General features: G+C 38.4%; 1 protein-coding gene and 1 long non-coding RNA gene across 3 annotated transcripts in view; one reads left to right on the top strand and one right to left on the bottom strand.

Annotated features, from left to right (window-relative positions):
- Nucleotides 1-2551: 2551 nt before the first annotated feature.
- The window catches only part of LOC123723962 (uncharacterized), a 49271-nt gene continuing 40135 nt past the window's right edge, over nucleotides 2552-11687 (bottom strand). The window contains exons 9-15 of one of the 2 annotated variants that reach the window (XM_045717444.1): nucleotides 9200-9341; nucleotides 8384-8530; nucleotides 5491-5546; nucleotides 5076-5321; nucleotides 4904-4986; nucleotides 3030-4828; nucleotides 2552-2982 (exon numbers count right to left, since the gene is read on the bottom strand). In XM_045717444.1, the coding sequence (XP_045573400.1) occupies nucleotides 4748-4828; nucleotides 4904-4986; nucleotides 5076-5321; nucleotides 5491-5546; nucleotides 8384-8530; nucleotides 9200-9341 (755 nt within the window). In that variant the 3' untranslated portion in view covers nucleotides 2552-2982; nucleotides 3030-4747. The remainder of the gene's footprint in view (nucleotides 2983-3029; nucleotides 4829-4903; nucleotides 4987-5075; nucleotides 5322-5490; nucleotides 5547-8383; nucleotides 8531-9199; nucleotides 9342-11687) is intronic. The other variant, XM_045717445.1, reaches the window with a different exon arrangement.
- LOC123742514 (uncharacterized) overlaps nucleotides 5083-11687 on the top strand; it is a 47782-nt gene continuing 41177 nt past the window's right edge. The window contains exon 1 of the long non-coding RNA XR_006769699.1: nucleotides 5083-5296. This is a non-coding gene — a long non-coding RNA (uncharacterized lncRNA). The remainder of the gene's footprint in view (nucleotides 5297-11687) is intronic.

Here is an 11687-nt window from a genome sequence, read left to right as displayed (position 1 = left end):
TCCAGATACTCAACTAGTCTAAAGAAGGCCAGTTTTATTGCTTCTTTAATCAGAACAACAGTTTTCAGCTGTGCTAACATAATTACAAAAGTGTTTTCTAATCAATTAGCCTTTTAAAATGATAAACTTGGATTAGCTAACATAACATCCATTGGAACACAAGAGTGATGGTTGTTGATAATGGGCCTCTGTACACCTATGTAGATATTCCATAAAAAAATCTGTTGTTTCCAGCTACAATAGTCATTTACAACATTAACAATGTCTACACTGTATTTCTGATCAATTTGATGTTATTTTAATGGACAAAAATGTAGATTTCCTTTCGAAAACAAGGACATTTCTAAGCGACCCCAAACTTTTGAATGGTAGTGTATATATCGATATTTCCTCAATTACCTCGACTAACCTGTAACCGCACATTCACTTAGGTACCGGGACTTCCTGTATATAGCCTCGTTGTTGCTATTTTATTGTGTTACTTTTTTCATTTTTTTTTCTTCTTTTTAGTAAATATATTTAAAAATATTTTCTTACTTACTTAAAAAAAAAAAAGATTTGATTTCAGTTTCTATAACCGTTACTGAGAATGTTGTTGCTGTTCGCCCGGCTAATTGCTCATTTATTTTTGTATAAATACATGCAATTTAATTAAATAGGATAATTTATTTTGATACATTAGTCTTATGTGTATTTTGTCATTATAAGTGGTAATTTATACCCTTCTCTGCTAGTGACAACCACTATGTATACAGTACCAATCAAAAGTTTGGACACATCTAGTCATTCAAGGGTTTTTCTTTATTTTTACTATTTTCTACATTGTTGAATAATAGTGAAGACATCAAAACTATGAAATAACACATATCGAATCGTGTAGTAACCAAAAAAGTGTTAAACAAATCAAAATATATTTGAGATTTTTCAAAGTAGCCACCCTCTGCCTTGATGACAGCTATGCCACTCTTGGCATTCTCTCAACCAGCTTCATGAAGAATGGTTTTCCAACAGTCTTGAAGGAGTTCCCACATATGCTGAGCACTTGTTGGCTGCTTTTCCTTCACACTGCGGTCCAACTCATCCTAAACCATCTCATTTGGGTTGAGGTCGGGTGATTGAGGAGGCCAGGTAATCTGATGCAGCATTCCATCACTCTCCTTCTTGGTCAAATAGCCCTTACTCAGCCTGGAGGTGTGTTGAGTCATTGTCATTTAGGGGCGGCAGGGTAGCCTAGTGGTTAGAGCATTGGACTAGTAACCTAAAGGTTGCAACATCGAATCCCTGAGCTGACAAGGTAAAAATCTGTCATTCTGCCCCTGAACAAGGCATTTAACCCACTGTTCCTAGACCCTCATTGAAAATTAGATTTTGTTCTTAACTGGCTCGCCTAGTTAAATAAAGGTAAAATTTAAAAAATTGTCCTGTTGAAAAACAAATGATAGTCCCACTAAGCGCAAACCAGATGGGATGGCGTATCGCTGCAGAATGCTGTGGTAGCCATGCTGGTTAAGTGTGCCTTGAATTCTAAATAAATCCCTGACAATGTCACCGGCAAACCTCCCCCACACCATAACACCTCCTCCTCCATGCTTCACAGTGGGAACCACACATGCGGAGATCATCCGTTCACCTACTCTCCATTTCACTAACACACAGTGGTTGGAACCAAAAATCTAAAATTTGAACTCATTTTTTGGACAGATTTCCACCAGTCTAATGTCCATTGCTCGTGTTTCTTTGGCCCAAGCAAGTCTCTTCTTATTATTGGTGTCCTTTAGTAGTGGTCTCTTTGCAGCAATTCCACCATGAAGGTCTGATTCACACAGTCTCCTCTGAACAGTTGATGTTGAGATGTGTCTGTTACTTGAACTCTGTGAAGCATTTATTTGGGCTGCAATCTGAGGTGCAGTTAACTCCAATGAATTTATCCTTTGCAGCAGAGGTAACTCTGGGTCTTCCTTTCCTGTGGTTTCATTGTAGCGCTTGATGGTTTTTGCGAATGCACTTGAAGAAACTTTCAAAGTTCTTGAAATTTTCCCGGAATGAGTAACCTTCATGTCTTAAAGTAATGATGGACTGTCGTTTCTCTTTGCTTATTTGAACTGTTCTTGCCATAATATGGACGTGGTCTTTTAGCAAATAGGGCTATCTTTTGTATACCACCCCTACTATGTCACAACACAACTGATTGGCTCAAGAAATTAACTTTTAACAAGGCACAGCTGTAAATTGAAATGCATTCCAGGTGACTACATCATGAAGATGGTTGAGAATCCGCCACCGTTTCAGGATCGTCCAGGCCAGATAGTCGACCTTAGGACACTATGAGTGGACACTCTCTCCTGGGTTGGTTTAGTCCAGAATCACCCCTCATATGACTCCTACCAATGCACTCAGTACCTTTAGTTGGGTCTCAGGTTCCTTCACACCAGCAATTCAGGTTCCCGATGGACTAATTAACCAGATGCTATAAATCCTCAATTAATCCAGTGTGTTTCAGAAACCAGGAGTAAAACGACATGCACTCCTATGACTCTTTGATGACACCGAGTTTCAGAACAATAAAACAAGTTTATTCAAAATTCCAGAAACGGGCATTAAAAATCACAGATCAATCAATCAATCATAAATCAATATCCCCAATCGATGATAAGCAAAAATATAACTTGGATTAAATTGAGAGATGCCTTCAGCGTCCTTAACTAAACCCTTAACTAAACCCTTATCTAAACCCTTATTAGTGTGTGTCAATAAAATATGTTTGGTTTATAACAATTTTATGAGAAGCACAGTGTTCAATAACAAGAAAAACAAGTTCTTACCTTCTACAATTTATAAACAGCTTTTTGTCTCCCCCTTCAGGATGCTCAGTCCCTCAGTTGGTGTCTAAAAAACTAACAGCTACTAGAACACTCCTATCAGTGAGGTAACCTTTAGGGTTCCTCCTAGAATGTACTAGAACACTCCTATCAATGAGGTAACCTTTAGGGTTCCTCCTAGAATGTACTAGAACATTATCATGAGGTAACCTTTAGGGTTCCTCCTAGAATGTACTAGAACACTTCTATCAATGAGGTAACCTTAAGGGTTCCTCCTAGAATGTACTAGAACACTCCTATCAGTGAGGTAACCTTTAGGGTTCCTCCTAGAATGTACTAGAACACTCCTATCAATGAGGTAACCTTTAGGGTTCCTCCTAGAATGTACTAGAACACTTCTATCAATGAGGTAACCTTCAGGGTTCCTCCTAGAATGTACTAGAACACTCCTATAAGTGAGGTAACCTTTAGGGTTTCTCCTAGAATGTACTAGAACACTTTCAGAATAAAAATCAAGTATATTAAAAATCTAAATGAATCTGAAGTTAAAAAGCTTCAGTAAAAGTCTTTCTCCAGCAGACGACAGGTTCTTCTAGCAAACTCAAAGAGAGTCATTCCCTTCCCATGAAACCTGCTTCCTTTATACCCTTAATGCCTCTTCTGATAAATCATCAGGATGACCACCTGCTCCACTGATGCCTTCGGTGGTTAACACCTAATGAATGCATCCATCTTCTCAAAAGGTGCTTTTTCAGCCCCCACTAACCTCCACGTTTTCCCACCTAGGCAGAACGTACGCTTCAACCTACTTGCTGCTCTGACCTGGGGATTTCCAGATCAAGCTAGCACCCTTAATATACTTCATGAACATCAACTTCTTAAAACATACATTTTTCAAACATGAAACTTTCCTATTCCCTTCACCCTCCTACCTTTAACTAAATTATAGTCTTTCTACAACCTAATTTATTACTCCACTTATATCTTAATACATCAATATTTTAAACATTATAACATTTTACCATTATAACGTATCATTATCAACCTCCTAAGGCCTTGTCCTCTAAGCCTAATCAAACACAGTCTATATGATTCACACCTTAAGGAAAACAACATTATATCTCCCAATGTTTAATAACCTGTCTACAGGAAAGAACCTCAGTCTACCTTTGTACATTACCAAACAGGAAAGAACCTCAGTCTACCTCTGTAAATTACCAAACAGGAAAGAACCTCAGTCTACCTCTGTACATTACCAAACAGGAAAGAACCTCAGTCTACCTCTGTACATTACCAAACAGGAAAGAACCTCAGTCTACCTCTGTACATTACCAAACAGGAAAGAACCTCAGTCTACCTCTGTACATTACCAAACAGGAAAGAACCTCAGTCTACCTCTGTACATTACCAAACAGGAAAGAACCTCAGTCTACCTCTGTACATTACCAAACAGGAAAGAACCTCAGTCTACCTCTGTACATTACCAAACAGGAAAGAACCTCAGTCTACCTCTGTACATTACCAAACAGGAAAGAACCTCAGTCTACCTCTGTACATTACCAAACAGGAAAGAACCTCAGTCTACCTCTGTACATTACCAAACAGGAAAGAACCTCAGTCTACCTCTGTACATTACCAAACAGGAAAGAACCTCAGTCTACCTCTGTACATTACCAATCATATTTATGTTGCATTTCTTCTTGTAGACATAAATCATTTACTTTTAAATCATTCAACTAACATCCAGTAAGACGTAGTGTCAGTTCATTCAACTAATCTTGGCGACCCACAGGAGATTATTACAAATCAACCGTATTCTGTCATTATAAGGAACCACTCCTTCTTCAAAAGAACTATCTGCAGAATCAGAACCAGGAAGAAAAGACAAGTAGAAGTGAAGAAAGTTGAGCTGAATTCCTGTCCCTCCCTCAGGGACTGATGTCATGAGTGGCTAACAGGCGTAGCGTGAAGTCCCCTGGCAGCCCTAGTCTGATCAGTTCCTCACGGAGCTGGAAACAGAACACACACAGTGATTATCAGGTAGAGCTGAGGAGAAACCTGTCTGATCTGACAGTGACACTGACCTGCTGAAACACCACGTTTCTGATGTAATTATCCGTCAGTGGGATCAGAGAGGACACTTTTATCCTCAGTACTACAACGTATCCTGTGGAAACACAGTTAGTCCACATTATTACAACACACATACACAAATATTTTTTACAAAATTTGAACAAAAGTTAATTTTGTACTTACTAGGCCCACTGTTCTTTGTTGTACTGTCCACAATATGGGTTGTGAGATCGGTGGTTGGGTTTGTACTTAAAGTTGGGGATGCTGTGGTTGCGTATGTACTGAAATTTGTGGGCGTGGTTGGAAGTTCAGGTGCAATCTGTGAGGTCGTGAGGTTTATTGTCAGAGGAGGGGAGGTTGTTGGCTCCTCTGTGGTTGTGAGGTTTATTGTCAGAGGAGGGGAGGTTGTAGGCTCTGTGGTTCTGATGGCTGTAGCACAAAGGACAGACAACCAAATAGACAGACATTAAGAGATGTGTTGATTGATAGATAATTATCTCAAACATGCATTTCAACTGGAAGTTGTAAGTAACAGTGAGACTAGCAGAACACCAGGAAGGGGATCATTAACCTCTTCCTGTAGTGAAACTGTACCCACCGCTTGTGTTTCCAACCCTGACGATCACACAGCGTAGCTCAGAGTGATACTTGGAACTGAGAAGATCAACAGAACAACTGTTACCCTGTTCAGATCTTTGTTAACCTCTCTGGGCTAGGCGGGACGAATTCGTCCCACCTACGCAACAGCCAGTGTAATCCCGTGGCGCGATTTTCAAATACCTTAGAAATGCTATTACTTCAATTTCTCAAACATATGACTATTTTACACCATTTTAAAGACAAGACTCTCGTTAATCTAACCACACTGTCCGATTTCAAAAAGGCTTTACAACGAAAGCAAAACATTAGATTATGTCAGCAGAGTACCCAGCCAGAAATAATCAGACACCCATTTTTCAAGCTAGCATATAATGTCACAAAAAAAACAGAAGACAGCTAAATGCAGCACTAACCTTTGATGATCTTCATCAGATGACACACCTAGGACATTATGTTATACAATACATGCATGTTTTGTTCAATCAAGTTCATATTTATATCAAAAACCAGCTTTTTACATTAGCATGTGACGTTCAGAACTAGCATACCCCCCGCAAACCTCCGGTGAATTTACTAAATTACTCACGATAAACGTTCACAAAAAACATAACAATTATAGATACAGAACTCCTTTGTACAATCGAGGTGTCCGATTTTAAAATAGCTTTTCGGTGAAAGCACATTTTGCAATATTCTGAGTACATAGCCCAGCCATCACGGCTAGCTATTTAGACACCCACCAAGTTTAGCCCTGACCAAACTCCGATTTACTATTACAAAAGTTTGATTACCTTTGATGTTCTTCGTCAGAATGCACTCCCAGGACTGCTACTTCAATAAGAAATGTTGGTTTGGTCCAAAATAATCCATCGTTATAGCCAAATAGCGGCGTTTTGTTCGTGCGTTCAAGACACTATCTGAAGTGTAAATAAGGGTCACGAGCATGGCGCAATTCGTGACAAAAAAATTCGAAATATTCCATTACCGTACTTCGAAGCATGTCAACCGCTGTTTAAAATTCATTTTTATGCCATTTTTCTCGTAAAAAAGCGATAATATTCCGACCGGGAATCTGCGTTTAGGTAAACAGACAAAAGAAAACAAAGCATTCGGTCGACGCGGGCACGCGCCTGAGTCTCACAGTACTGTAACCAGCCACTACCCAAATGCGCTACTTTTTTTCAACCAGAGCCTGCAAAGCCACGATTCAGCTTTTTGCCGCCTTCTGAGAGCCCATGGGAGCCGTAGGAAGTTTCACGTAACAGCAGAGATCCTCTGTAATGGATAGAGATAATCAAGAAGGGCAAGAAATTGTCAGACAGGCCACTTCCTGCATGGAATCTTCTCAGGTTTTGGCCTGCCAAATGAGTTCTGTTATACTCACAGACACCATTCAAACAGTTTTAGAAACTTTAGGGTGTTTTCTATCCAAAGCCAATAATTATATGCATATTCTAGTTACTGGGCAGGAGTAGTAACCAGATTAAATCGGGTACATTTTTTATCCAGCCGTGTCAATACTGCCCCCTAGCCCTAAATATATATTTTTTGCATATTTGTGATGACAAGTCCCGCACGCCTCGTACATTTTGAGTAGCCTTCGGAACGCGCTAACAAGAAGGAGCTGTTAGGACATAAATTATTAACTTTTTCAAACAAAACTACATTGTTGTGTACCTGGGATGCCTGGAAGTGCCTTCTGATGAAGATAATCAAAGGTAAGGGAATATTTACAATAGTATATTTGATTTTAGATGACTCCAAGATGGCGCTAACCTGTATCGCCTAGCCTATTCTTCTGAGCATAGCACCTCGTTTATTGCAAAGTGTGATTTCCCAGTAAAGTTATTTTTAAATCTGGCAATGCGGTTGCATTCACGAGATGTTAATCTATAATTCTTTGAATGACAATATTATATTTGACCAATGTTTTCGAATAGTAATTTTGTAAATTGTAGCGCTGCTTCACCGGAAGCATTTGAGGGAAAATATTTTCTGAACGTCACGCGCCGATGTAAAATGCTGTTTTTCTATATAAATATGAACTTTATCGAACAAAAAAATGCATGTATTGTGTAACATGATGTCCTAGGAGTGTCATCTGATGAAGATTGTCAAAGGTTTGTGCTGCATTTAGCTGTGTTTTGGGTATTTGTGATGCATGCTAGTTGCTTTGAAAATGGCAGTGTGATTATTTTTGGCAGGGTACTCTCCTAACATAATCTAATGTTTTGCTTTTGCTGTAAAGCCTTTTTTGAAATCTGTAAGTCGCTCTGGATAAGAGCGTCTGCTAAATGACTAAAATGTAAATGTAAATGTAAATCGGACAACGTAGTTCGATTCAGGAGAGGTGTATCTATAAAATGGTGTAAAATAGTCATATGTATGAGAAATTGAAGTTACAGCATTTATGAGGTATTTGTATTTCGCGCGACGCGATTCCACTGGCTGTTGACTAGGGTGGGACGCAAACGTCCCAGGTTCCCAGACAGGTTAATGAAACACGTCAAAGCCAAACAAACCATATACCATTGAAGGGAGAGGCAGGTTAAAACCTAGTCAGTTGCACAACTGAATGCATTCAACTAAAATGTGTCTGAATGTCCATTTAACTGATAGTCTTGATAGTAGACTACAGAAATGATGGATAATACTAGTTAGTTAATCAGGTTAGTCATGCTAGTTAGTTAATCAGGTTAGTCATGCTAGTTCATTCATCAGGTTAGTCATGCTAGTTATTAATCAGGTTAGTCATGCTAGTTAGTTAATCAGGTTAGTCATGCTAGTTAGTTAATCAGGTTAGTCATGCTAGTTAATGTTGTGCCTTTATTTAATCAGGTTAGTCATTATGTTGTGCTATAAGTTTCCAGTTGAAGTGGCTGCAGACTGACCTGTTGTTCACTCCCTGAGCGATGAAGCACACAGGATAGTACCCTCCCTCCTCATCCTCAGTGGGCGTCCATCTTAGAAGGTACTCTTCTGGATCAGTGGTGTTCTTTGTGATACCGGAAGGTCCACTCACCAACAGCTCTGAAACCCTTAAACACACAGGGAGAAAAAAATAGTCATTTTTATTTTTTATTATGAAACCCTTTAGCTGTTGCTGAAGCAGCAGCTACTCTTCCTGGGGTCACACAAAACATAAAACATGACATTATACGTTACATTAATAGACAATAAAAGCTCAAGGACAGAACTGCATCACTTCAAAATCTGAATAAAATAAACAAAAATCTCCTTTCTTGAAATGGAATGTGTTAAAAATGTCTTGAATAAAGTTGACATGTCAGTTTATGTATTGACTGTAGATGCCAGATCAGGAACCATATCAGTTTATGTATTGACTGTAGATGCCAGATCAGGAACCATATCAGTTTATGTATTGACTGTAGATGCCAGATCAGGAACCATATCAGTTTATGTATTGACTGTACATGCCAGATCAGGAACCATATCAGTTTATATATTGACTGTATAGTTGTATTTGTGTTTATTATGGTTCCCCATTAGATGCTGCCTAGGCTTCACAGTCCCGCTGTTCCATAAGGTGTGTTTGTATCTGTTTTTTAAATCTAATTCTACAGCTTGCAAGGGAGCAGCGAAAACCCTCTGACACACTGGTTCGTCTAACGGTTCGTCTAACGTTTAAAACCCCTGATTTAGTCTATACCTATCTGCTATGTGTTTCCACGTTTCCTTTCTCTTACGTGGAGTTGGTAGCCTGTGCTCTGACAGTGATTTCCAGGGGTTGGTCTGCAGAGGCGTTCAGCAGTGCACCCTGGGCTGGTGTTGGAGACAGGAACATGGGTAGGTACAGCCCCTCCATACAGGATGTCACCGGGGGGTCCACTGAGAGAAACCATGGAGTTGAGATACAACACATAGCGTCATGTTTTTCAGTATAAATCATTACCACAACTCCTCTACAGGTTTGGAAACTCTGCATAAAATGCAATGACAATCAAATTCACTGCTTCTAATACTACTGGAAACAAGCCATAGGCATTATCTTATTCTCTACAGAGAAACGACTTATTAGAAACTACCTAGTTATAAAGATAAACTACCTAGTTATAAAGAAACTAGCTAGTTATAAAGATAAACTACCTAGATATAAAGATAAACTACCTAGTTATAAAGATAAACTACCTAGTTATAAAGATAAACTACCTAGTTATAAAGATAAACTACCTAGTTATAAAGATAAACTACCTAGATATAAAGATAAACTACCTAGATATAAAGATAAACTACCTAGTTATAAAGATAAACTACCTAGTTATAAAGATAAACTACCTAGATATAAAGATAAACTACCTAGTTATAAAGATAAACTACCTAGTTATAAAGATAAACTACCTAGTTATAAAGATAAACTACCTAGTTATAAAGATAAACTACCTAGATATAAAGATAAACTACCTAGATATAAAGATAAACTACCTAGTTATAAAGATAAACTACCTAGTTATAAAGATAAACTACCTAGTTATAAAGATAAACTACCTAGATATAAAGATAAACTACCTAGATATAAAGATAAACTATATAGGTATAAAGATAAACTACCTAGTTATAAAGATAAACTACCTAGTTATAAAGATAAACTACCTAGTTATTAAGATAAACTACCTAGATATAAAGATAAACTATATAGGTATAAAGATAAACTACCTAGTTATTAAGATAAACTACCTAGTTATAAAGATAAACTACCTAGTGTCGTGTCTTTGGGGTACCATTAAACTGAAGACATGTTTATCAATTAACTCCCTGTAATTATTATCACGCGATTAAACTGATTAATCGTTTAATTGTAATTAACTAGGAGATCGGGGCACCAAGGAAAATATTCCGATTACAAAGTTATAATTTTCCTAATATAACTTTCCTATATTATAACATTATATATCATATTCTATTATAGTATAGGCCGATTATCTTCTGGTTTAAATGGTGTATTTTACCTCGCGTCCAGTCTCATTCCAAACGTCGTAAATTGTTGTATCTGCACGAACCCAGTCTTTACTAAGAGTCATCCATACATCAATTGTCTTAAAATCATTTATTTACTAAACTAAGTAATTCACAGAAAGTATACAAACAGTAATTATCGTCACAAAGAATTGGTAGGGTAATGTGTCCTAGTGGGCTAAAACAGGCATGGCTGGTCTGTTAGACAATGGGTCATAAACGGTCAGCTGAGGAGGTACACAGAGTTCATTAGTATTAACAATTGACAATTTAACGCTCACTCATTCGGGAACAATTGCAATCAATATATATTTACGCTCAGTGTGTCGTCGGGATCCTTGTTGGAGCGTCGTTCTGTTGGAGAGTTTTGTCCGCGTTCTCTCTCTCTCTCTCTCTCTCTCTCTCTCTCTCGGTTAGAATGGATCTTTCAAAGCGACATTCATTAATGTCGTCATAGAATGGGTGTTTCGTTGGTCTTCGCGTTCAATGATATAATTTACTTAGCTGCTGACTAATAATTAATATCAAAGACTTTTTCTTATTCTGTCGGTATCGATAGTCTAAAAGTTAACCACGTGGTATAGTTCACTTTCAGTAGAGTACTTGGATGGTCAAACCTATTGGCCAACTCGCAATGGAGTGGAGGCCGGGTCTGGAGAAATGTAATTCAGGGTGGGTTTTATAGTGACATAGAACAGCTTGTCACATGACGCCTGGTCCTGTCTGTGTCCCTTGGGGCGTGCCGATGACTGAGTTAAGCTTGGTACAGAAATATAATTCTATCACATTAACATCAGTACATAGCATCTCAATGTATTACAAATAGCTTTATCCTTATTAATACATTCTATACAACCATGTGGATGCAAGTTTCATCGCTGAGGCTATTATATAAACAGTTTTATGGTAATATGGCTGTATTGTCTCTTCTGAGTATCACACAATTGTACCAAGCGGACCAGTTCGTAGCTGGATTCTGCACCAATCTTTCATACCTTCTCCAGAACACAAATGTCGCTTGGCTCCCCAATTCTGTGAGTTGGAAGAATTTCCTGTGTCTCTCTATGGGCCATGTGGCCTGGGTGGGGGAAGGTAGGTTGGGGGATGGTGCAAGGGGGGAGGGGGTCAACTGTCCTCCCTGTACTCAGAGGCCAACGTCATGACACTAGTTATAAAGATAAACTACCTAGTTATAAAGATAAACTACCTAGTTATAAAGAT

This window comes from Salmo salar, chromosome ssa04 (genome assembly GCF_905237065.1).
Source record: "Salmo salar chromosome ssa04, Ssal_v3.1, whole genome shotgun sequence".
Lineage (NCBI taxonomy): Eukaryota > Metazoa > Chordata > Actinopteri > Salmoniformes > Salmonidae > Salmo > Salmo salar.
Note: the sequence above shows the minus strand (reverse complement) of the source record. Positions and strands in the feature narration are given on the sequence as shown.